We start from the raw sequence: 27,781 nt of genomic DNA on the forward strand, positions 1-27,781 counted from the left end.
TAAGAAAACAGGTTTTTAACAGTCCAGATTGCCCCATGATTTAAGAAAAGGAATTGGAAGAGGGTACAGGCCATATGACTTATGTGGACCTATTCTATCATTCAATTGGTGAACATCCAAATCAAGTCCACTTTCCCACCCTATTCTCATATTTCTTGACTTCCTAAGTGCCCAAAAATCTATTCTACATTGCAGAAATCGTTACACTTCAAAAGTGAGTAATTGGGTGTGAAACACTTCTAAACATCCTCTAGTCGTGAGAAGAGGCATGTGAGTGCAAGGTTTTCGTTCTTTTTCACGATCTCCATCTTGAATATGCTCATTGACTTGAGCATCCACAAACTACTTGAGGTAAAAAAGATTCCAAAGATTCTGAAACCTCAGTGAAGAATTATTTCCTCATCTCTGTCCTAAATGGCTGACTCCTTATCCTGAGATTTTGACTCCTAGACTCTCCAGCCAAGGGAAACAGGCTCTCAGCATCTACCCTCTCAATCTCACTTAATAATTTTATACACTTCTGAATGAGATCACTTCTCTCATACTTCTGAACTCCAGCATAGACACATGCTACTCAACCTCTCCACATAGGATAGTCCTTTCATCCCAGGAAACAATCTAGTGAACCTTTGTTGTATCCTCCTGTAGGGAAGTGTTCCCTTCCTTAGTAAGTAGTCTCACAACACCAGGTTAAAGTCCAACAGGTTTATTTGGTAGCACGAGCTTTTGAAGCGTTGCCCCTTCGTCAGGTGAGTGCCTGATGAAGGGGCAATGCTCCGAAAGCTCGTGCGACCAAATAAACCTGTAGGGAAGTGTTCCCTTCCTTAGTAAGTAGTCTCACAACACCAGGTTGAAGTCCAACAGGTTTATTTGGTAGCACGAGCTTTTGAAGCGTTGCCCCTTCGTCAGGTGAGTGCCTGATGAAGGGGCAACGCTCCAAAAGCTCGTGCGACCAAATAAACCTGTTGGACTTTAACCTGTTGTTGTGAGACTACTTATTGGGCTTTCCTTCCTTAGGAATGGAGACCAGAACTGTGCATTGTACACCTGGTATGATCTCACCAAAGCCTTATTTTATTGCATCAAGGCTTCCTTATTCCTATATTTCAATTTTCTTGGAATAAAGGTGAAATACCACTTCCCTTCCTAATTGCTTGCTATATCTACAGGTTAACTCTCTGTGATTCATACGCAGACCACCCCGAATCCTTTTTAATACCAACATTTACCAGTCTCTCTCGTATATTAAAAAAAATTCCATTCTTCCTATCAGTGTGTAATTCCACACTTCCTACATCATACACTCCATTTGCCACCTTTTGTTACTGTGGCCATCCAAGTCAGACCATCACCCATGTACTGAACTTTTACCCTGAAAGATCCTTTTGTTATGGCATTGTAACTATTCACACACTTGTTGTACAAACCTGTGCTTTAACCTCTACCAGCGAATAAAGACACAAAATCGACTTTAGATACTTTAAACACAATTTCCTTTATTTGTAGCTACTTAAACAATAGTAAATACTTGCAATGCATCGACCAAATACTCCCTATTTGTTACTTCACTTAAGGTTGATTTTCACTTGCACATGAAACCTGGCCAGGATTTTGCTGTGGAGATGCCGGCGTTGGACTTTGGATATCAGCCTTTTCTTATTTCCAGATGTTATCTCTTCTTCCTGTGAGCTTTTGTCCCTGGGTTTTCCACACTGCCCACAAACTCTTTGTGTTGGCATTCATTTACCCCAAAAGTTCCTTGGCAACCAGCCAATGAATTGATCAGAAACCCAACTGCATCGTTCGATTAGGCCAATCAAACAGAGCCAGCACAGACTTTCCAGACCCCATCATGTTAGGCCTTAAGCACATATAGCTAACATTCCGATGCCCATATAAGCAAATTGTCTGTAAACAACTCTTTCAGCTCTTGTTTGGGGACAAGCTGTTACGTCCAACACCTTGTGTCATTTGATACATTTCAGACCAGCTTGACCACAGGAAATCCGAACATACTTAAAAAAACAACCTGAACCAAAAGTCAGGTTTGCTTGATTGAAGATTTTTTTTGTATTTTTATTCCAATTCAATCAAATCAAGTCCAATTCGAGTCTCAACAAGTTGAGACATTCCCGATCCAAGCTGACAAGACAGGGCTCTCACCTCCGGTCTTGGGCTTGATCTACATGATCCAAGCTGATTGGAGTCGGCATAGCTCTTCCTCCAAGGCTTGATCTCATTTGCATCTTAGCCAAAAGGCCGAGATGCCGCTTTTAAAAATTGCTTCAAATGAAGCTAAAATGTAACCTAATGACTTCAACCAAGCACAGCATGTTGATACTACACTTGATCTTAAGTTAAATCTCTGCAGGCCACTCAGCCACACTATGTCAACTGAACTTGTTAAATGGATGGTTAACTTCAACTTCAAACTATAATCAACAGGCTTGAGTATTTTACACTTAGATCCTGACTCAACTGAAGGGACCAAGTTATTGATATAGATTGTAAATGGGTGAGGGCTAAGTACTGATCCTTTGGCACTCCACTTGTTGCACTGTGCCGTCCTGAAAATTATATGTTTATTCCTAGTCTCTGTTTTCTGTCCATCAATTAGTCCTTGCTCCATGCTACTATATCACACCCCATCCCAGGAATCAGAACCTTGTGCAGCAGCCTCTTTTGTGGCACCTTTATCAAATGCCTTCTGAAAATCCAAATATGCCACATCTGCTGGTTCCCTCTTATCTACCCAGCTAGTTAAATCTTCAAAAAAATTCTTATTTATTTCTGTTTCTCATTCAAAAAACCATGTTAAATCTGCCTAATCATTGTGATTTTTATCATGTCCTGTTTCCATGCCCTTGATTGAATGATAGATCAAGCTCAAGGAATGAATGGCTTACTCCTGTTCCTATGTTCCTCATAGGCTTTGGGATGTGCCTAATTACGGCAATTAGACCTTGTGGCCTTGATGGAACCAGCATGGTAATACAGAAATAGATTGTATGCTACTTGCTATAATGGTCCTGTCATTTTACTATAGTACGTCCTCTCATTTAATATGAGCGCCAGAAGATCTGTTTTTGTTATTAAGCATAAAATACACATGCAGGCTAGAATTTAATTCAAATGCACATGAATATTATTAACCAAAATGCACTGCATGAAGGAGAAGCAAGAGCGTCTTGGCTGCAGTGTTTCAAGCTGAATTTCTCCTCAGCACAGTAGAATGTGTGTCCATTTGACCAAGCATCTTTTCGATGGATAGACAATTGAAATGCACGGTGGTGCTGGGAAAGGGGCTCAATTTCCATTTGTGTGTTTGCTGACCACAAAATAAGGGACTGAACTGAATATTAGATCATAGATGCAAATGACTGGGATCTCTCACACATGTTGGAAAAGGGTGGAGCACCTTGTTCACATCCTCACTTCGGGGGGATTGAGAGTTCTTACACAATTGTAGTTCATCAGATGTGAGCCCAATGTGCTAATACAATTTGGTGAATTTTTGGACCAGAGGCATGCAATCATTCTTTTGATCAATGCAGTTGCGTAAAAACTGCAGTGAATTTGCAACTAATAAATCAGAACAAATTCATTGCTTTTCAGTTAGATTTATTGCACCATCTTCCCAAGAGGTTCTTCATATTACTGAGTCATAAACAAAGGCAACTATTTAGCATCAGTTCTGACTTAAAAGTGTCACAAACTCAGCTGATGTTAACTGCAAGGGTGTCCCAACCCGTGGTGTATAATTTTGTTTACAGGAACGGTGTGAGGAACCATGTGCAAGACCCAGTGAGAGCAGTAACCAGCTCACACTTATTAAAAACTGTTTATTACAATAGAAACCACAGAAACCCTACAGTGCAGAAAGAGGCCATTTGGTCCATCGAGTCTGCACCGACCACAATCCCACCCAGGCCCTACCCCCATATCCCTACATATTTTACCCACTAATCCCTCCAACCTACGCATCTCAGGACACTAAGGGGCAATTTTTAGCATGGCCAATCAACCTAACCCACACATCTTTGGACTGTGGAAGGAAACCAGAGCACCCGGAGGAAACCCAAGCAGACACGAGGAGAATGTGCAAACTCCACACAGACAGTGACCCAAGATGGGAATCGAACCCAGGTCCCTGGAGCTGTCAAGCAGCAGTGCTAACCACTGTGCTACCATGCCGCCTCTGTAGAAGTTGGTGAGAGTCGTAGTGGACATGCCAAACTTCCTTAGTCTTCTGAGAAAATAAAGAAAAGACACATTTACACAAACAGGACTATAATGATCTAAGACAGTTACATACAAGAAACTACTAAATACACCCACACAGTTAAAGTAGAAATTACCCTTTTTGTTTCAAAGTACATTTACAAGATCTGAACTCTTTCAGGACTTCCCTCTTCCCAAGCGATCAAATTCAATAGATCCATAAGTAAAGGCCAACTTATAGTTAGCACATTGTATATGATTGAATTATACGAGGGAATGTTTCTTCTTGGTTCAGCAAAGATACAGTTTAACTGTCTCCACGTAGGTTTCTGCACTCTTGATTTGATTTATTATTGTCACATATATTAATCTACAGTGAAAAGTATTGTTTCTTGCGCACTATACAGACAAAGCATACCATTCATAGATATGGAAAGGAGAAAGTGCAGAATGTAGTGTTACAGTCATCGCTAGGGTGTAGTGAAAGATCAACTTAATGCGAGGTAGGTCCATCCAAAAGTCTGACGGCAGCAGGGAAGAAGCTGTTCGGTTGGTGCTTGTCCTCCAAATTTTGTATCTTTTTCCCAACAGAAGAAGGTGGAAGAGAGTATGCCTGGGTTGCATGGGGTCCTGAATTACGCTGGCTGTTTTTCTGAGGCAGCGGGAAGTGTAGACGGTGCAGGCTGGTTTGCGTGATAGACTGGGCTTCATTCACGATCCTTTGTAGTTTCTTGCAGTCTTGGATAGAGCAGGAGCTATACCAAGTGTGATACAACCGGAAAGAATGCTTTCTATGGTGCATCTGTAGAAGTTGGTGAGAGTCGTAGTGGACATGCCAAACTTCCTTAGTCTTCTGAGAAAATAGAGGCGTTGGTGGGCTTTCTTAACTATAGTGGCGGCATGGGGGGGACCAGGACAGGTTATTACTGATCTGGTCACCTAAAACCTTGAAGCTCTCAACTATTTCTACTTCGTCCCCTACTTCTTGGCTGCTAGCTAGAACCGGCTTATAGGCTGCTGGATGGAAACCTGCCCCTCATGCAACTGGATGGAATCTGTCTCCTGCTTCCACGAAAACGTTGCCAATTATACTATTGTTTCTCTTTGAAGATTCTTTTTGTGTTTTTGGCTGCCTGTCCCCTGAGCTTCTGTTAGTGCTTAAAGATTAATGTATGTCGGCCTTCCCGAGATGGTGCAATCATCTACCCACAGTGGCAGGACGATGTATTCTTTGCCCAAAAGAGAAAATGCTGGATGTATTCTTTTCATCTGCTAATCTCGTTATTGGGATTCACATGCTATGAAATACCTTTTGAAATGCTGGCGGCTTTTGAACTGCTGGCACGTTCCCAAGAATCAACTGTATGAACTCAATTTATTTGGTCAGACATTTTAATGGCTTGATGTTAAACTTAACACATTGAATTGAAACTCTGTGAACAAAACAAACTAAAAGCTGTCAGATCACGCACACATTTAAATAGTTGGAGGTTGGGAGAAGGACAGATTTCAGACAGTTGACTCAATAGCTGAAGAGATTAGTAATCAGTACAGGATCCAAGATGGTCATTATCTGAGCCCAGTGGACATTGTGACCATTAAAGGTGACAAACATTAACACAAAGCATGCTCCTGAGACCTGTCAGGTTCATTATGCCCACCATTCCCTTCACTGAAAGCAGCCCTCTGAGTGACCATCTGAAAAGAAGCAAAAAGTGTGGTGAGGAGGAGAGATTGAAGTTGTTGTGCAGTGTTTCTGGAAAAGTGACCCATGTCTAGATGCAGTTTGGTAATATTGAAAATCTTGCATCGTCAAGGTTTTGTTCCAACTGTATCTGCTGGATTTTCACTGCTGTGGTAGATAGCTAGCTTCAGATGCACCTCAGAAAAAAGTACCACAAATGTCATGATCTGTGCAGGTCCATGAAAGGGCCAGGATTTACAGCTTTCGGTGAACAAAAGAGGAAACAGTGTTCCGTTGAACTAGAATTGTCTATTCTGTTGTTCACCCTGGAAACAGAATTGGAAACGGTCCTGAATACACTATGAATTGTCCAAAGAACAAAGAAAATTACAGCACAGGACCAGGCCCTTTGGCCCTCCAAGCTTGCACCGACAATGCTGCCTGATTGAACTAAAGCCCCCTATCCTTCCGGGAACCATATCCCTCCATTCCCATCCAATTCATGTATTTGTCCAGGCGCCCCTTAAAAGTCACTGTTGTATCTGCTTCCACTACCTCCCTCGGCAGCGAGTACCAGGCACCCACCACCCTCTGTGTAAAAAAAATCTTGCCTCATACATCTCCTTTAAACCTTGCCCCTCACACCTTAAACCGATGTCCCCAAGTAATTGACTCTTCCACCCTGGGAAAAAGCTTCTGACTATCCACTCTGTCCATGCCCCTCATAATCTTGTAGATTTCTATCAGGTCGCCCCTCAACCTTCATCGTTCCAGTGAGAATAAACCAAGTTTCTCCAACCTCTCCTCATATCTAATGCTTTCCATACCAGGCAACATCCTGGTAAATTTTTTCTGTACCCTCTCCAAAGCCTCCACATCCTTCTGGTATTGTGGCGACTGGAATTGAACACTATATTCTTAGTGCAGCCTAACTAAGGTTGCGGCTTTTATAGAACATGACTTGCCAATTTTTAAACTGAATGCCCCTCATGGTTCCTCATGGCTCCTCAAGGCTACCTCTGCCAATCTGATTTTCCCAAACAACTTGAAGATTAAAATCACCCATGATTAATAACTGTCTTTTTTACATGCCCTCATTATCTCCATCCCACAATATAGTTATTGTTAGTGGGCCTACAGAATATTCCTAACAGTGTCTTCTTTCCCTTGTTATTTCTTACCTCCATCCATGTGGATTCTACATCTTCCAATCGAAGATCATCTCTTGCTATCATACTTATTCCATCTTGTACTAACAAAGCTACCCCACCACCCTTTCCTTCCTGCCTGTCCTTACAAAAAAGTCACATACCTCTGCATATTTAATTCTCAGTTCTCCTTGTAACCACATCTTTAATAGCTATACCGATTCACCTCAATATGTGCCGTTAATTCATTTATTTTTATGCATGTAAGTAAAGAGTCATTAATTTTGCCTTGTTACCATTTTTTCCCTTTTTGACCCTATCTCTTTTTTATGTTTGTACTCTGTCCCTTCCTGACACACGGTGGGTATCATTACTGCCTTGTAATGCTGCCATATCCTTTTGCTTTGTAAGCCTACGTATCCCCTTTCCAGAACCATTCCTCCCCCCCTCCTCCCCACCTATTTAGTTTAAAGCCCTCTACTTCCCTATATAGGCAGTTTGCAAGAACACTGGTCCCAACACAATTCAGATGTGGCCTGTAGCCCACTTTCCTCAGTACTGATGCCAGTGCCTTAAGAATGGAAACCCACTTCTCTCACACCACTCTTTGAGCCATGTATTCAATTCTCTAAATCTGTGTAATTATGCCAATTTGCACTGGATAACACCAGTATCCATGAGTTCCCACGTGCTGCAGCCTTGACACATCATCTGTCCTGCCATACTTATGATCTTTCACTAATCACTTATTCAATCTTTTAGATATTAATTAATCTTACAACAAATTGCAAGACAAATTTAAACCTTTGGAAAATAGACCTTGACCACTCACCATCAGTTCACCCCTCCTACCCTGTAGAACAGCAGAAACCAATTCCTGCAGGGTGAAAATGTTAGAAAAGCAAAAGATTACCACCTTCCCCTCCTCATTGAATTCCGCCTTACCAAATTTCCACCCTCTGTCCAAAGCGGCACGGTGTTGGCTACATCGTGTGTCTGAATTTATGTTCTGAACAAAGGGAGTAGCTGAGCCCAGGTACAGCAGAGGCCAGTTCAAACTAGTTTCCTTAATTAATCAACTCTTTCAGCTGCTGCCAGTAGATAGCTTCTCTCCCCCTACTTAAGTCCCTGGATGAGATTTACAAATTTAACAATACTTAAATGTTAATTTAATTAAATTTCTCTCTGAGACTCATGCTTTGGAGAAAGTCAAATTTGTAATTCCTCATGCCTATAATTTCTGTGCTCTGTTTATTGAACATATCATGATGCACAACAAAATCAACACTCTTCGCTTCAAGTAGAACAGTTCAAATAAACGCGCATATTACTTTTAATGATATTTTTGTTTATGTTTGTAATGGTATTGTTTGATTTGCTTTCAATAATGTGAAAATGTTATTGTTTGCTACACTTTTCTCTTTATCATAGAAGGTAGAGTTTTCCGTGGCATGGTTTGCTGCGGTGGAGGCGATCCGCTAGTGACAGGTGACAGGATCTTCCAGTCCTGTCGCAGTCAACAGGGATTTCCATTGTTCGCTGTTGGCAAGATCAGAAGGTCTCACCGGCTGGAATGGCCGAAAAATCTCGCTCAGAATTTCTTGTGCTGTTTGCAACTATACCTGTGCAACCAAGATGTGGCTTAGGTCTTGCTTTAAACCTTCTGTTGATCATGATGACTCTTTATTGTGGAACAGTACCAAGGACAGTGGGCATCTCTGGCAGTTTATCCAAGTGGCCATCCGCAGCTCTGAAGAAAGGTCATCCAGACTCAAAACATTGGCTCTGTTCTCTCTCCACAGATGCTGACAGACCTGCTGAGGATTTCCAGCATTTTTTTTTGTTTCTGTATGAGAATACACTGCCATTCTTGTTCTATAGTTGGGAATGTGGCAGTGTGACTTGAATTTGTTTAAGTTTACCCCAATGTGTTTTTAACTCCAATTTTCTCTGTTCCTCCACTAAAGACATTGACTCATTCTGACTCAAGATTTCACCAGTGCCAATTGTGCTCCAGTGGTGGTTTTTATTTGGAAACTTAAATGTTAAGTGTTGGCAGATTATTGGAACTCCTGTCACACCATAACAAAGCCAAGACTTGTCCTCCTGACTCTGGGAACCTGTGCCCCATCTGAGGTGAAGGTACTGAGCACAGACCAAGTAATGACTCCAGTCTTTCTGGTCATTGTGTCTCAGTTACACATGGGACAGTTAAGTTATGAACTGGGTCAGCCAGGAAGTTACAACATTTTGTTGCAAAACTAATGATGATTGTGATTTGGAAATTCCAGAATCAATACTGGGAAGACCACATTGCCCTCCACAGGCTGCATGCAGCCCTCGGAGCAAAGGCACTTTGGTTTCAAATCAATGTAATTTTAACTTCTGTGGGCTGCCAGGGTGTACGGTGCAATCATTAAGAACATAAGAAATAGGAGCAGGAGTAGGCCATCTAGCCCCTCGAGCCTGCCCCGCCATTCAATAAGATCATGGCTGATCTGACGTGGATCAGTACCACTTACCCGCCTGATCCCCATAACCCTTAATTCCCTTACCGATCAGGAATCCATCCATCCGCGCTTTAAACATATTCAGCGAGGTAGCCTCCACCACCTCAGTGGGCAGAGAATTCCAGAGATTCACCACCCTCTGGGAGAAGAAGTTCCTCCTCAACTCTGTCTTAAACCGACCCCCCTTTATTTTGAGGCTGTGTCCTCTAGTTTTAACTTCCTTACTAAGTGGAAAGAATCTCTCCGCCTCCACCCTATCCAGCCCCTGCATTATCCTATAAGTCTCCACAAGATCCCCCCCTCATCCGTCTAAACTCCAACGAGTACAAACCCAATCTCCTCAGCCTCTCCTCATAATCCAAACCCCTCATCTCCGGTATCAACCTGGTGAACCTTCTCTGCACTCCCTCCAATGCCAATATATCCCTCCTCATATAAGGGGACCAATACTGCACACAGTATTCCAGCTGCGGCCTCACCAATGCCCTGTACAGAAGTTTCCAGAAATGTAGTCACTGTTCTAATGTAGGAAACTACCACTGAGACAACATTTATTCAATTTTCAGTCAAATGATTTCATAATTTCAGCGTTTAAACACTGAATTCTATCAAGAAATTTATGGCGGATTAATTAATACAAAAGAGTTTCCTAATTATTAGGAGTAAATTACCCCCCTCCCTGATTGTGTGGTAAACAGAACAATACTAAAAAAATCCTGGTAATAGGCAGAACCTTTAATTTTTTTTAATTTTAAATTTTTACTCCATTCTTAAAGTTACAAAACCAATGCTCAGAGTGGACTGGAAGACCCGGATCACAAACAAGATCCAAACTGACAAAATAAGGCATTGCACCCCATCTTGCACTTGGTCTGACGCTTAATCTTAGCCAAAAGACCAAGAAGCAATAATAGGCAGCACCTTTAATGCGGTGTAGAAGTTATAACCTTTGCTCGCAATGGATACCTACAGAATTCACTTTCAGTCTGGGTGCTTTCTTTCCCTCTATTTTTCAATACACTGAGCCAAATTGCTCAGGAGTAGAGGGAATAACATTTTGGTTGTAAAATTTAAAGCATGTTTGCATTTCCCTCTGCCATCAAACAACTCAGCCCTGTTATCTTGGAGAGTGGGTTTAAATCTGCTTAACTTAATTGCGGTCTAACTATATTTGTTCTCTTAAATACCTGAGCCAACCCTGAAATTCTTACTGGGGGCTTGTTTTAATAGTAGATGGGTAAATGGTTAACTTGTAACTCAACACTGCCACTACATGAATGAGCTACCTCAGGGTTAAGGTGGATTGCAAACATATTGTGGTTCACTCCAGTCCAGATAAGCTTGATCACCACTGTATGTGTTGCAAATATTTGTATGCCACCAATGTATGATTTCACCCAAATTTTGAATGTTGAAACAGTTCCTTTCTCCAAGGATTTGGATATATTTTTTAATTCTTTCATTTTTTTAAAAAAAGAAAGCAATATTTCTCCTGCATGTGGAATTTTGTCTCTTGTTATGTTGGGAGAGTCAGTCAGGAGGAAGTGGACACCTGGCTCGGCCTTAAAAGATTGCACTGATAGGCTCCAGATGGAAACTGCCCGTTGCTAAGGAGGGGTCCCCAGCCGTGGTAACATTCACATCTGGGAGAGAAGTAATTCAGTGTTTGTGTGAGCAAGCTCGAAGAGCTGAGTTTAACTGTAGTGGGGTGGGGAGGCGGAGATGGAGAGGGAAAAAAAGTCTTGTGACCTTCAGCCATATCCAGTCAAAACACTGGAACCTTTCCTGGAATCTGTGCTAATTTTCACTTGGGAGCCTTGTGTAGAGGTGTGGGGTTGCTGAGCATGGATACTGTAGCGTGCTGCCTTGTTGTGGAACTGGAGGACAGGTAGTTAAATCACACACTGCTTTTCAGTATGGACTTGCTGGAATGTTTTTCTAGTGTTGCTGAGATTAAATTGATTAATACCTGCAACAGTCAGAAATATATCTATATTTTGCATTATTTTGGACCTTCCTTGTATATTTCACTGTGGATTTAATACATTTTAATTTGTGTCAAATCAATGACTTGTTCCATTTAAAGGAAAAATTCAGGTCATACCAGTGGAAAAGAGTAAACCTGAAATATCGGCTCACTTTAGATAGAGAGGGCATTGGGTGAGGGAGTTGTAATTCTCATGGAGTTCAGTACTTTATGCTGATTTGTCTTCTATTACACTAAGAGTGCAACAATAATTAAATAGTGTGCAGCATTGTATTATTTTTCAGTTGTTTCAGAATTGTAAAAAAAATGTTAACTTGGTGGGGATTTTTGGAAGGGTGGAACTAGACAAAGGTGAGAAGGAATCCTAAATTTGTCTTGGACACAAAACATCTTTTAACTTTATGGTCAATGTTTTCAATATTGTGAAGAGGACTTTCAAAGGGCTATTTTAACTTGGCATGAAGTAGTTTAACAAAACAGTAAAGTGCTTCGAAACATTAGCGTTTGGAGCAGGCACTTGGCTAGGCAACATAAATCCCCAAGAAAGTCAGCCCAGAGTGTTGTTCTGATTTAAAATTGTCCTTTTTTTAATTCACTGAAGGGATGTGGGCTTTGCTGGCTAGGCCAGAATTTATTGCCCATCCGCCGCCCATCCTTAATTACCCTTGAGAAGGTGGTGGTGAGCTGCTGCCTTTAACCACTGCAGTCCCTGTGGTGTAGGTACACCACCCACAGTGCTGTTAGGGAGGGAGTTCCAGGATTTTGATCCAGCGACGGTGAAGGAATGGCGATATATTTGCACACCAGGATGATGAGTGGCTTGGAGGGGGATTTCCATGTGATGGTGTCCCTATCAATCTGCTGCCCTTATCCTTCTAAATGGTAGTGGCCATGGGTTTGGAAGGAGCTGCATAAGGAACCTTAGTGAATTCCTGCAGTGCATCTTGTAGATGGTACACGTGGTTGCCACTGTTGGTCAGTGGTGGAGGGATTGAATGTTTTTGGAAGGTGTAGTAATCAAGCGGGCTGCTTTGTCCTGGATGGTGTCAAGCTTCTTGGGTGTTGTTGGAGCTGCACCCATCCAGGCAAGTGGAGAGTATTCCATTACACTCTACTTGTGCCTTGTAAATGGTGGACAAGCTTTGGAAGATGAATTACTCGCTAGAGGAATCAGGCCTCGCATCCGACCTGCCCTTGTAGCCATGGTATTTATATGGCTGGTCCAGTTGGGTACTGATCAGTGGTACTCCTGGGATGTTAATAGTGGGAGATTCAGCAATGATAATGCCATTGATTGTCATGGGGCGATGATTAAATTCTCTCTTGTCGGAGGTGGCCACTGGCACTTGTGGTGGTGTGAATTTTACTTGCCACTTGTTAGCCATGTCCATGTCTTGCTGCATTTTGACATGGACTGTTTCAGTATCTGAGGAGTTGCGACCAGTGCTGAACATTGTGCAATCATCAGGAAATATCCCCACTTCTGACCTTATGGCTGAAGAAAGGTTATTGATAAAGCAGCTGAAGATGGCTGGGCCATGGACACTATTCTGAGGAACCCCTGCAATGATATCCTGGAGCTGAGATGACTGACCTCGAACAACTACAACCATCTTCCTTTGTGCTCAGTATGACTCCAACCAATGGAGAGTGTTCCTCTGATTCTCATTGACTCCAGTTTTGCCAGGGTTCCTTGATGCCGCACTCACTCAAATGTGCCTTTGATATCGAGGGCAGTCACAAGGCTGTAATGAGGTTAGGAGCCATGTCGCCCTTGCAGAACCCAAATTGAGTGTCAGTGAGCAGGCTGTTGCTAAGCAAATGCCACTTGATAGCACTTTGGTGACATATTCCATCACATTACTGACGCTATTGTTAGCTCTGTCATTATCACTTCCTGCATATGCTGTTTGGCATGTAAGTTGTCCTCTGTTGTAGCTTCGTCAGGTTTAAACCTCATTTTTGATGTACGTGGTGCTGCTCCTGGCATGCTTTCCTGCAGTCAGTGAACCAGGGGTGATCCCTTTGCTTGATGGTAATGGTGGAGTGGGGGATATGCCGGGCCATGAGGTTACAGATTGTGGTTGAGTACAATTCAGCTGCTGCTGATGGCCCACAGTGCCTCATGATTGCCCAAACTTGCTATATCCATTTGAAATCTATCCCATTTAGCACAGTGATAGTGCCACACAACACAATGGGGGTGAAGGTGTGGGATGCTCTTTCTGAAAGTCAGTGCAGACTGGATGGGTTGAATGGCCTCTTTCTGCACTGTTGGGATTCTGTGACTTGTGGGCCTATTGGCACGATTGGTTCACTGGGTTGTTGTCTCCAGGCTTTATCCAGAGAAGGCATTATAATTTTAACTTTTTGCGTTCATATTTGGGATATAATTCTGGAGTTTATTAATTTGCTTTTGGTGGAGAAGGAAGTTGAATGTTGAAATGGCTTTCATCAGTACAAATTGAAACTGTCAAGTTGAAGATGTACCATCAAAGCTTGTTGCTTATTTGTGGGGACAGACCTCGAAGCTCTAATAATTTAAGGCATGTTTAGTTCTTTTTGATTATATAGTAGCATCACCATGTTTCTGGCTGGGTGGCATGGGGGAAGGAGCAGTTGATAACAAGGTTTTATAAGAATTTGGTCATGAATTTAGGAAGTCCTTATATCCTGTCCAGTTCATTCTTTTATTTTATCTAGTTGTGCCGTTCTCTACTGAAAATGCTCAAGGTTACATACAGTATTGTGGGCACCAACAGCCCTCCGACACCTGGCCCAAATGCCACACTTCCTGGATTATCAAAGGCAGTGGGCATTGGCAAGCTATGTTTGTTCAATGAGGTAATTGCAGCTGAACACATGCAAATACACTTTTCAACAGGAATTACTTGATTGTGATTACAATTGGAAATGTTTTTTTTCCCTTTTTCTTGGTACTCTGAGACTGATTTTGTATCCTGTTTCTGCGGCTGTGTTGCCAATGTAGCTGATTTCCCATTGCATTGCTTTTGATGACATTATCAGGGAGTGGGAGTCTTCAGCATCTCCCCAAGGGTGGGGTTGACCAACTTATTTCCTGAGAGCTGATTCTCTTGCTCATGAGTTGTACTTTTTTCGAAGGACAATGTTCAGGAAATCAGCTTTGCAGCTGATCCTGATTGTGACCCTGAGACACTGTGTGCAAGAGCTTAAAAGTACCACACCTCTGATTGCTCTTCTACCATTAGAGACATCTGAATTGCTGTGCTGGTCCCAAAATAGAAAGAGGGTAGGCCAAGCAAATGTGACATGAGGCTTGAGAATGGTGTTGTGGAGACAGGCTGCTGGTGGGGACGTAGATGGAAGATATTAATTGCTGCAGTCCTTGTGGTAAACGTATTACCACAATACATTCCGGCATGGGAAGTTCTAAGATTTTGACCTAATGAGAGTGAAGGAACTTTGCAGGTGGCGGTATTCCTATGCCTTTGCTCAATTTGGCAGATATTGCCGGTTTGGAAAGTGCTGTCAAAGGAACCTTGGCGACTGACTGCAATGCATCTTGTAAATAGTAGACACTGCAGCCATAGAGAATGAATGAATGTTTAAGGTGGTGAAAGGGGTGCTGATCAAGTGGGCTGGATGATGCTGAGCCTCTTGAAAGTTATTGGAGCTGCACTCAAATATGCTGGGGTGTTAAGAAAAAGAAAACGTTCTGGGCAAATGTAAAGCAATGCCAGACCATTAATTTAATAAGTTTAATAATTATTCAAAACAAAGAACAGGCATGTGTGTGTTGACAATGTCAGTGCTCATTAAGCTTCACGCACTGTGTGGATGCACGAGTAGTGAGTGAATGAGAACCCTGAGATTGGGAGTAAGGCACAGTCTTACCCGCACACACATATACACACACTCACTGCTCCTGCCCTCCACCCACAGACTTAACCCCCCCCCCCCACACACACACACACACGTAGACAGATTCGCCCCTACACACATGCGCACAACCCCCCCATACACAAATACACACACACACACTGTCCCCCATACACACACCCATACACACGGTGTTTCCACCTTTCCACTCACACGGTGTCCCATCCACAAACACTGTCTCCCCCCCCCCCCCCCCCAAACCCGCACACACTGCCCACCTCCCGCGCACATCCACATTCACCAGGGCACCATCTCAAGCTTGGGTCTACCATAGAAAGACCTCCCTGGACATGCTGCACACCTCCCCAGGCCCATTGCATAAAAGACCTCCCCCAGACCCGCTGCAAAAGGCTCATCCTGGGCCGCTGCCAAAAAAGCCTCTTCCTGGGCCAGCTGCAAAAAGGCCCTTTCCCAACTCACCGCAAAAAAGGCTCTTCCCATTCCTGCCGTAACAAGGCCCTTCCTGCAGTTGGCTGTTCCGGGGCCAACTGCAACTCGGCCAGGGGCCTCAGCATCTGCCTTAGGCCTCCTGAGTTCCATTCAACTTTCCCCTTCCATCTATAAGTAAATTGAAGTGGAGGCCTTGGCTTGTGGCTTTTCTAACCTCACACTGCAAGAGATAATTCAAACTTAGCTGGTAACTGACTGCGTTTGGCTTGTCCAGTCAAGGCTGGTTCCTCCCTGTATTGGAGCTGATAGGCTCACAGATCAGCCAACCAAAAGGCAAAGCCTGGAGAAACCTTCCTGCCATCGGGCTCACAACATTTTTCAAAATAATGTCCATGAAAGCTCCAATGACTGAGTCCAACAACAAGGTGGGCTGCATCCAAAAGTCACGGGGGGCCACATCCAGCCCATGGACTGGAGGTTGGACAACCCCGCTGCAGGGGGTTTGTTTATAGTCTTTATCACATCTCCCAGGATTTATCGAAGCGTGTCACAGAAAATTATGTATTGTTGACAATTCACTCATGTGTGTATCGTCAGTTTGCTGGAAGTTTGCAGCTACACATGAAGGAATGAGCATTTAGGGAACTAGCTCAGGTTTTGTCAATTGTTTTGGAATCTTTTCTCGCTGCACAGCCAACTTACATTTCTTGTTTCTCAATGAATCAAAGTAATTTTTCAAAGTCAGTTACTTCTGACTCTGTGAATAGATGAATGTGCTGCTGTGAAGTTTGAAACTCTTCATTGCACTCGCTTCATTTTGAGCCAAACCTTTATGTCTAGTTTATTCAAAATATGTATGCCTTTGTAAAAAATATTAATTTCTTTATGACTTTGCCGACTTGTTTGTTAGCTGGATTGCAGACTGTCAGAACACTGAATCTCTTACAGCTGAAAAGGTCAAGCTCCCTCAGTAGAGTGAAGAGTCCATCTTTTGTGGTCTGAAGCTCCCTCTGGTGGCTGGACAGTGGAACCACTCCATCTGACGAAGGAGCTGTGCTCCGAAAGCTTATGGTATTTGCTACCAAATAAACCTGTTGGACTTTATCCTGGTGTTGTGAGACTTCATACTGGGCTGGACGGTGGCACAGTGGTTAGCAATGCTGCCTCACAGCGCCAGGGACCCCAGGTTCAATTGCGGTCTCGGATCAATGTCTGTGTGGAGTTTGCACGTTCTCCCTGTGTCTGCGTGCGTTTCTTCTGGGTGCTCCGGCTTCCTCCCACAGTCCAAAGATGCGCAGGTTGGGTCGATTGGCCATTCTAAATTGCGCCTTAGTGTCTCAAGATGTGTAGCTTAGTGGGGTAAATATGTGGGGTTACAGGAAAGTCAGTGCAGATGCGATGGACCGTGCTGTAGGGATTCTATGATTTTTCTTCAACCATCACCAAGCTGATGAGTGTCTCAAATTATAAGCACATTAAATCGCTTGCTGTTATTTTCCAGTAATTCACTGATTCCTTGTTGTGTATTGTATATCTAACCATTTTCTAAAGTTTGTCATGAGGCAGTGGGCTGTAGCTTTGGGGAAATATTTTGCTCCCCAACTCCTTCATCCCAAGAAAATTCTCATACAAGTCAATGTATAGTGGGAATCATTATTTTTGAGGTCAATTTTCACCCCTCCTTTTGTGAAGACAGTACCTCATGCAGACTGTCTTGTTTTAGTTTTTTCTCACTATGTAAATTTAAACGGACGCAAATGGCTCAGACCACAAACAGCTTAATTTCACTAAGTGCGGTGTTTTTTGCTAATCCATGCTGTGAGGTATAGCCCAAAGAGAAAGCCTTGTTGGTCCCAACAGGTTGTCCTTGGCTGTGACCTGGACTGTTTAACCAAGATGGTATGAATAAACCCAAGTAGAATACTGTGAAGGTTGGAAAAACTCAACAGGGATAATTTGAGAAACAGAGTTAATGTTTGATTGCCTTTTATCAGAGCTCGGAGCAATTAGAGATTTAACAGTTTTTAATCAAATATACAGGCATGAAAGGAAGTTCAGATATAAGAGATTAGGAAAGAAAAAAGGCAAAAGTCTGCGTGAGGGTGGAATGTAGGTGAGAGTAAATGACAAAGGTGATAGTGGTGCAAGGCAAAAGGAGTGGTCGTGGCACAAGAACCAAAGGAATGGGTCTAAAGGAATTGTAAATGGTATACTAAGTGTTTGCATGTATGTGCATGCAATCAAACTTCCGCAGTATAAACTTAGCGGACTTTGATTTTGTTTCACTATTAATAGCTGTGCCTGCAGCTGCATAGGGCCTAAACCCAGTAATTCCCTTTTTAAACCCGTCCAACTCTCCCCCTCTTTCTCCTCCTTTAAGATACTCTTTGGCACCTACCTCTTGGCCCAAGCTTGAGTATCTCCTTTTGTTATACAATGCTCCTGTGAAGCATCTGGGATGTTTTATTACATTAATGGCACTGTGTAAATGTAACTTGTTATTGCTCTCCCTGTTGTAACAATAATGCTACATTACAACGTGACGCTTATCAACCACATGGCACATTTGATCATCCCAAATTTGACAACGATGGAACGAGAGAGAGAGACAACTTCTTTTTATGGAGTTTGCAGAAATTTTAAAAAGCAATACACAATAAGTTTTTAAGTGATCAGAATTAATCCTTACAAACTGCAATGTCCATGAGCATCAATGCATGTTTTAATGTTGAAAGACCATACTTGCGGAGCTTGGTTAACAGAAGCCATTTGGTAAATGGGACTGCTCTCTTTCTACCAGATTATCCAACACACAAGCTTTGAGTTAGTTATAGATGAAACAGTTTTATCTTTCTCTTATTCTACATTGTGAAATTTGTGGGGAGATAGTAGCGTAGTGATGGTGTCACTGAATTAGTAATCCTAAAGCCTCAGCTTTAAGCACACAGGTTCAAATCCCACTATGGCTGTTGATGGAATTTAAATTCAATTAATAAAATCTGGAATTGAAAGCTAATGTTAGCAATGGTGACTGATGGTTTGATTGTCATAAAATCCCAACCGGTTCACTTATGTCCTTTTAAGGAAGGAAATCTGCCATCCGTACCCTACATGTGACTCGATGCACAGGAATGTGGTTGACTCTTAAGTGCCATCTGCAATGGACGAGCAAGTCATCCTGTTCAAAAGCAGTAAGGGATGGATATCAAATGATGGCCTTGCCAGTGATGCCCACATTCCATTATAGAATTTTTTTAAAAAGCTAGTTGCCTTTCCATCATTGTCCTTTTGTGTCCCTATTTTCTGTCACCTGCAGCTCAAGGTAGTGCATTTGATGGTGTGTCTTGAACATAAAACCGAGGATGACACTTCAGTGCAGTCTAAGAGTGTAGTTGTTAACGATTCCCATGGTACTGTTCAAAAGAGGACAGGCAAGTTCTCCCTGGTATCCTGACCAACAGTTATCCATTATCTGATATGACTAAAATAGATTAGTTACCGCAGTGCTGTCTGTTGGACCTTTTTGTGCACAGATTGGTTGTTGCTTTTCCTCCACGACTACAGCGACTGCATATGAAAAGTACCTGCTTGTCCGTAAAGCACTTTTAGATTTCCAGCTTCATGAAGGATGTTATGTAAATACTTTTTTGCTTCATTTCTCATTTAACTATGATATCACAAAGTCCACTTATATTACTAGATGGCAATCAGTGATTTTTCTCAGTCTGGAATTATCTGAAATTGTGGTACAGTTTACATATCATTTTTCACATCAGTAGCAGACATCTTATGAATTAGTAAACAGTCCCATTTTCAATCCAGGGTAGTGACTGAGATATGATTTCATATTCCAGTAATCATTCTGATGTATTCTCAATGGGAAGTGTATACTGTAAGGTTGGCCGAGGAAGATGGGATCTATCAGTTGATTTTAAAAGTAAATTGTCTATTGTGGAAGGGTCCGTGCACTCTCTCTCTTTGGGTGGGAGAGTAGTAATTTCACCTAATAGCCCTGAGCACTGTAGGATCCTGTAATTATTATGCTTGGTGTGACGGAATGATTTAGAGTCTAGTGAGAGCTGCTCAGGAGCAATATTATAATTCCTGTATAATGGGAAAATTAATTTAAATTGAGTAACCAAATTATGAGATCTTGCCTGTAACTTTGCTATTTTCTGCCCTTTTTTTTTGTTCTCAACTGCATATGCACGTGAGAAAATCAAAGAATCATTTTGTTATACAAAGTCTGCATTGAGGAAAACACCCCAAGACTGCTCGGTGCAAAGTACACAGTGGAATGTTTTCTTTGGCTGCCACATTCACTGTTGTTGAGCTTATCCATTTATGCCATCAAATCTAAAGTTTCTTTATTAGTGTCACAAATAGCCTTACATTAACACTGCAATGAAATTACTGTGAAAATCCTCTGGTCGCCACACTTCAGCGCCTGTTTGCGTACACTGAGGGAGAATTTAACATGACCAATGCACCTAACCAGCACGTCTTTCGGACTGTGGGAAGAAACCAGAGTACCCAGAGGAAACCCACGCAGACACGGGGAGAACGTGCAGATTCCACCCAGACAGTGACCAAAGCTGGGAATTGAACCTAGGTGCCTGGCACCGTTGCTAACAACTGTGCTGTGCCGCCCATATCAATTGTCGTCTGGAATTAACGGCTCCCCATTGGCATGTTTGAAGGTGGGATGGGACTCATAAAATGCAGCACATGGTCTTCGCAACCTGTCTCCCATTTTATAGTGGGCAGGGAAAGTTTCGGGCAACCTGTTTGCTCTTGGGCCTATTCAATCATTCAGCCTCTGTTGCTGTTTTACCTATGGCTGGGGAAGGCCCACACCAGGTCAGTAGCCTGAGGCATTTCCTGCGCAGGCTGGTGTTGGGCAAGAGCAAGATGGAGGGAAACTTCTTTGGGGTTCACCACTCTCCCAAGTTTTCCATCCACCTGCAATCCTCTCACTGCCCTTAGTGTGGTATGGTGGACAGTCTTTGGAGAGTCAGGAGGTAAGTTACTTACCACAGCATTCCTAGCCTTTGACATAAGATAAGTGTGAAGAGTTTATTTTAAAAATAATCAATATTGTAACGATGCAGTTGGGGTCCAGGAACCTTTTGTTTAAAGTAGTCAAGGTTTGAAATCCCAAGTAAGAGAATAAAGCCACACAATTCCATGATTTTAAGCAATCAAAATAATCATTCAATCTATAAACACATTTGTTTAATTTCCACAGCTTCACTGCTATGTCGCTTACCTCTTTAGTCAGTTTCAAATATAGTTCTCTCTGAAGGTTTTCATCCTGCAAAAATGCGATGATCAACATATGGCCAACAGCGCCAAAAATGTTTTCGATATTAATTTCCCTGCGATGGGAGTGCCCCCTCTAACATCTGGGTTGTGGTGTCATCCTCCAATCATTTAATTCATTTAATTTTTCACTAATCTTGCCAATGAGCTTTTACTCACTGTCATCCAAACGTGTGTCCTTCAGTGGGATTTTAAATCGGTGACAAGAGAATGAAAGAATTGATTCCAAACCTTTTAAGATAGTTTGGGTTTTTTCTACTGTTGTTGACAACTGATGTCATTAATACTTTAACATTCTGATTAGAAATGACAGGTTTTGTTCAAGGAATGCAATAATAATCTGATTGGGTACATTGCAAATCTCCCAACTTTCTAAAAATAATTGTTTTATCATGTTGCATGTCCAGTTTCATTTTTGTCTTTTTCATAGAAGGCTTGCTCAGCAGCGACGGTATCTCACTAGAGACTGCATCTGTACTAATAAAATGACTTACTGAAGCTATTTTGCATGGAATCATTATTCTTTTTATTGTTGCCATCCCAAACCTAAAACAGGTAGAATTTTCATGCTCCCTGACCTTACTTTGATTGTTACTAATCATCGAATCCATTAACATTTTAACCAGTCTACTTCGTACACTACAGAAGTGCAATCACTATCCAACACAGCACAGAAAATTCACTTATCAGCACCTCTTCAGTTTCCAGATTCTCTGTGTTCTGCGTCACTTTGAAAACTCTGCTGTTCCGCATTGGGCAGTTGATTGTATTGATATTTTGAGACACATCTGAGCACTTGGTAACAGTTCCCCCGGTATTCCTGGAGTTCATTCATCAATTATTTCTACTCCAATCTTTTCATCAGCCATATCTGCTAAAAATGCCTTCTTCCTCATTCCTGTTTTCTTGCAAGTCTTCTGTTTTCCTCATGCCATTGCCAGTATCTGGATGATCTTTAAAGGCTGCAATTGTGGAGTTCTCCATCCTTTGTAAGAAAGCAGAATGCCCCATTTATGCCATCAAAGATGTTGGAAGTGACAACCTTCTGAATAATTTCTTTAAAGCAACAGCATTTGATTCAAAAAGGTGTCTTTTTCTGTGAACCAAATGTTAGAAGCCATCCATAGCCTAGCATAATCCAGCAATTTAACTCTTGAGCGCTGAGTAAGGAATCGCTTAATTTAATTTCTGCAATCTTTTACACAGACCGTTAAAGTCCATGATATATTCCTTGATGGAATTACCATTTTTTGAAATCTATCAGAATATGACCATGCCGCATAAGCATTGCAAATATCATCTTGTAAATTTCATCTATGAAGCTCAGTAGAAGATCCAACCCTCATCAGTGTCCAACTGACAGGCATCCAGCTCACAAAATACTTTGCTTCTGATTTTACTTTTGTTAGGAAGTGACAACTGTACTTTGTTTTCGCTTTGGTCAGGGTGTTACTGGTGTTGGACTAATTGGATAGCTCTTGCAAGGACCTGACACAAGACTGATGGGCCAAATGGATTCCTTCAGAGCCGATTCATTCTATGATTCAACATCTCCTTTCCTGGATGTATATGTGACATGCCAAAGCGAAGAACTGAAATTTGCAAACTCCCTTGGAATAAAATCAAATAACGGACATAGAGTATAAGAATCAGATGTTTGATCATGTAATTGTTATCTGTGCATTTCAGAATGGATTTAAGTTAATAAATGGCTTAGCTTTCTACCCTGCCAACTGTCTATTTTTACCAACACTCTTGGTGATGGTGTGAATCATTTCAATGGGAATAATTGTTCTACAAATTAAGTGGCACTCAAGTTCCTGGCAGTGTGAAATGCATGCTGGAGTTTTTACTTCTCTGCACCAATGTTGGTGAACTTCAATGCATGCTAACATTGCAGCAATCAGCTTGCAAAGTACTTGCAGGAATTTTACCGCCCCGCCTGCCACAGGAATCCGAGCTAGCGAGGGGTGGACAGTGGGAAGGCACATTGACCGTGGGCAGGATTTTACGGTATTGGGATGAGCAAGGCCGTAAAATCCTGCACTGTGTCCATCTAGATCAGCAAAGTAGCATTTTTCATCACTGGCCTATGTGGACTTCCTGACAATGGAGAAGGAATATGACCAGCTGTTGTTTTGATGTTGCTGATGGTTCCCTGGAATCCATTAAAACTGGAAACCACTACACGCACAAATAGCACTGATCCAGATACTTCTTAGGCACAGCTTTCAAATCAACCTCTTGAATCCACAAGTGAAGGACAACTTTGTACGAGTCTGAACATTGTAAGGATGGAAAATTCTACAAAAATATCCACATTCCTATATTTAACCTATTGCCAGGAGATATACTGGTGATTGTAGCACAATGTCCCTTTTTGTCACCCATGTAAATTTTATATAATTTCTGACTCTGGACTGCACTCAGCATCAGCTGTTCCAGTTCAGTTTTTGTTACTTTGTGAAATACATTTAATATTGTCTTGGGTTACAATGCAATAACTATAAATCATTTTTAATTGGATCAATTTTTATTTGTGTATGCAAATTTTATAATTTCTAAAAGTTTCATAGTGTTTAAGAAATATGAAATAGTTAGTGGCCTCGTGTCTGGAGGGTTGAATGTAGAATATTTAATTTTGATTCGCGACTGCTCAGCTAGCTCATTCCTTACATTCACTTTGTCCTTCACAGATCAGCTTGGTTTTGACTCATAGTTATGTTTTATTTTCCTTTCATTTTAGGGTTTTTTCAGCAAGCGATTAAAGGGTTCTATCAAACGAACCAAGAGCCAGCCGAAGCTTGATCGAAACACCAGCTTCCGCCAGATACTACCATCGCTGAGGAACTCAGATAATGACCGGTAAGTTGAGGTTATTTTAATTTACATGTGTTTTAAAGTAATGATGAGGGTTGAATGTTTTCATGCTGCACATGTTCAGAAGTTCTTGGATATAAGTCAATATTTCCTCTGACCATAGGATGCATAATTCATGATGTGGGGCGTACCTGTGTACCATGCAACACGGGAAGTATTGAGGTTGGTCAGTGCTTGGTTAGCTTCTCCCAGTTTAAGTGGAAGTTGTTTTTATGTCATGGGATATGGTGCCCCTGGCAAGGCCAACATTTGTTGCCCATTCCTAATTGCTGTTGTACTGAATGACTTGCTTAAGCCATTTTGGAGGGCAGTTAAGAGTCAACCATAATGCTGGAGTTGCTTTTCGGCTAGACCAGGTCAAGATGCCAGAATTTCTTTCTTAAAGGACATTCATGAACAAGATGGGTTCATATGACAATCTATTATAGTTTCATGGTCACCATTACTGAGAGTAGCTTTCAATTCCAGATTTTATTAATTGAATTTAAATTCCACAAGTTGCCATGGTTGGATTTGAACCCATGTCCCCAGATCATTAGCCTGGGGCATCTAGATCATCAGTCCAGTGACCTTGCCATTATATCTCCATTTTCCAAAAGTTGTGTAATTGCTCAGGATTTGCCAACTCTGAAAATCAAGGGGTGGGGCCTATTCCTGCCCGAGAGGCCGGCAGCATAGCGCTGAGCAGGCCACTGCGCATGCGCCAATCTATCAGCACCGAGATTTGCGCATGTGCAGTGGCCCTGCAATGCTGCCCCCCCCACTTCCCCCCCAATTGTTGGCCTCCCGGATCTCTCTGGGCAAGCCACTCCATAGGCCTCACTCCCCTCTGGCCCTGGTGGCAGTGCCAGGGGGCAGGTTGGCACTGCCCAGGGTGCATTCCTCCCTTGCCCCCAACCACCTGGGGGGGGGGCCTCCATGGCCTCTGTTCCCTCCAGCAGGTCAGCCGCCTGTTCCCCGTTATTGAGGAGCAGTACTAAACCCCACTGGACTCATCCACTGCTGACGGGTGGGGAGACTTCAGTTTACCTTCACCCTCTTTATTATTTTTTGGTCATCTTTTGTTGGTTTTTAAAACTTTCCCAATCCTCTGGTTTACCACTAATCTTTGCCGCATGGCATGGTTTTTCTTTCAGTTTAATGCTTTCCTTAACTTGATGAATCACGCTTGATTTATCCCCTCCCTAATATCCTCCTTCCTCACTGGGATATATCTTTGTTGCGAGTCATGAATTATTTTCATAACTGTTCACCATTGCTGATCAACCATCTTTCCAGCTGAACTCCTTTTCCAGTCCAGTCATAGAATCATAGAATCCCTACAGTACAGAAAGAGGCCAATCGAGTCTGCACCGATCACAATCCCACCCAGGCCTTACCCCCATATCCTGACATATTTACCCATTAATCCCTCTAACCTACGCATCTCACGACACTAAGGGCAATTTTTAGCATGACCAATCAACCTAACCCACACATCTTTGGACTGTGGGAGGAAACCGGAGCACCCGGAGGAAACCCACGCAGACGCGAGGAGAACGTGCAAACTCCACACAGACAGTGACTCAAGCCAGGAATCGAACCCAGGTCCCTGGAGCTGTGAAGTAGCAGTGCTAACCACTGTGCTACCATGTCGCCCGTCCAGCCTACTCTGCCTCATTCCTTTATAATTACCCTTATTTAAGCCTAGTAAAGTTGTTCCTCACCCACATTTCCCACTCTCAAACTAAATGCTAAATTCTATCATGTTATGGTCACTGTTTTCTTGGGGATCTTTTACTTTGATATTGTTTATTAAACCTGCCTCATTACACATTAATGGGCCAAAATAGCCTGATTCCTGGTTGAATCCACAACGCATTGTTCTAGTGTGATGTGACTCCCCTCCTGAAACAAAGCATCCAGGTAATTCTCTGCTTTCCTGATGTGTCCCTCATTCCCATGTATCCATCAAAGCTACTCACCCAGTGTGCACTATATAGAATCCTCAGGAGCCTTGGAGGAACAATGGAAAGTATCTTGAAATCTGTGGAAAAACATTCAACCTCCAATAATCTAATGACGCCCTAAATTCAAACACACCATCACTGAAAGTAAGTAAAATAACTACTTCAGCGCATAAATAAATTGTAATCCTGTAGGTGTCCGTATTATCAAACAAGAAATCACATCAGAGACACATTCTGTTTTTAAAGCCTCTTAAATGTTTCAACCATTTTTGCATCATCGACCACCTGATGAGCTGAAGCCATTAACATTTTGAAATCCAGCTGATTATTCATAATGGTTGCAGCTGTCATTACTATTATTTTGAGCTGCATTGATTGAAACTGACGGAACAGTATGGTATTCCATTTCTATTTCAAAGCATAGTATCTGTCAGTCAATGGAACAGGTGCAGATTCTTTTCAACTTTACAAAACAGTTTTTTTAACAGCCAAAGCTGACAATTGATTTAAATCACAGCGCAAAATGTGACAGCAGAGGTTGACAGGAGTTTTGGTTGACATTTTTAACATGTTTCACAATTGGAAAAGTACTGTAATGCATGACAATTTTTAAAATTTATTCCAAGGATGTGGGTTCCACTGGCTAGACCAGCATTTATAGCCCATCCCTTACTACACAATGCTGGTTAATGTAAAGGTCAACTTACCTTTGCACGACAGATCCCTATGATGAATCACTGCATTAAAAACACATCTACGTTACAATTTATCATCTAATAATTGATATGTAATACATTTGAAGTTGTCAAAATATTTTACACTTGGCTTTCAGAATGTTCCTGATTCCTTGGCAGACTTCTCTCTGTGGTGATTTACAAAGCGCACACCAGCACGTGAACATTTTGTTGGAGAGAATAGTTTTCTTGTGGTCCTCAATGGGACCTCAGACTTCAAAATAGGTGTGCATTCATTTGGCAGCGAAGGCCTTCCTGACCTGCCAAAAGGCCATACAAAAATGGTATGGAATTGGGAAGGCACAGGGAAATTGTTTTGCCAACAAAGGAAATTGAAGTTCAACTTTTTGTGACCCGCTTTGCACCAGTCGAAATATCGACCCGGTGTCTTTAATGTAGAAAGATATCTTGCGGTACTTCAGTGAGATCTTAAGTAAAGCAGGTGCCCAGAGAACGTAAGATTAGAAAGGTGACCAAAGGATTGTTCAGTGCTGGAATTCGAGGAAATACTTAAAGGAGGGGATGTTGGAGTGACTTTAGGAAGAAGTTCCAGAGAGAGGGTTAGGTGAAAGCAGTGAAGGTGGGGCAAGGGGAGAGACGATTACAAGGCTAGAATTAGAGGATGATAGACTTGAGGTGGGGGTTGTATAGCTATGGCTGCAGTAGGTTCGAGATGCAGGATGTCAAGATTATAGAATCAGATAGCAAATAAGGGGCCATTTGCCCCTCTGTGCCTGTGTTTTCAATTTGAAAGAGCTGCTCTCCTTTTCTTTCTCTTTAGCCCTTCAGTTTTTTTTCTTTTCAATTATATATCCAGTGCCCTTTTCCGATTTGTTGCTGAGTTGGCTGACACTACCTATCTACATTCCAGATCACAACTCATTATGTAAAATAATTTCTGCTGTTTTCTGTCATAAAATGTGTATTCTCTATCGGGAAGTTTTCTCTATGATTGCTGAAACTCCATCCTAATTTTTGAACACTTATCTTGAATTTCTCCTTAATCTCCACTCCCAGGAGAACACTTTAGTTTCC

General features: G+C 42.1%; 1 protein-coding gene across 13 annotated transcripts in view; it reads left to right on the top strand.

The window, feature by feature from the left end:
* rasal2 (RAS protein activator like 2) overlaps nt 1-27,781 on the top strand; it is a 365,152-nt gene that overhangs the window by 249,162 nt on the left and 88,209 nt on the right. For all 13 annotated transcript variants that reach the window (XM_078218017.1, XM_078218020.1, XM_078218016.1 and 10 more), the window contains one exon: nt 23,930-24,048. In XM_078218017.1, the coding sequence (XP_078074143.1) occupies nt 23,930-24,048 (119 nt within the window). The remainder of the gene's footprint in view (nt 1-23,929; nt 24,049-27,781) is intronic.

Source organism: Mustelus asterias, chromosome 8 (genome assembly GCF_964213995.1).
Source record: "Mustelus asterias chromosome 8, sMusAst1.hap1.1, whole genome shotgun sequence".
NCBI classification, from domain to species: domain Eukaryota; kingdom Metazoa; phylum Chordata; class Chondrichthyes; order Carcharhiniformes; family Triakidae; genus Mustelus; species Mustelus asterias.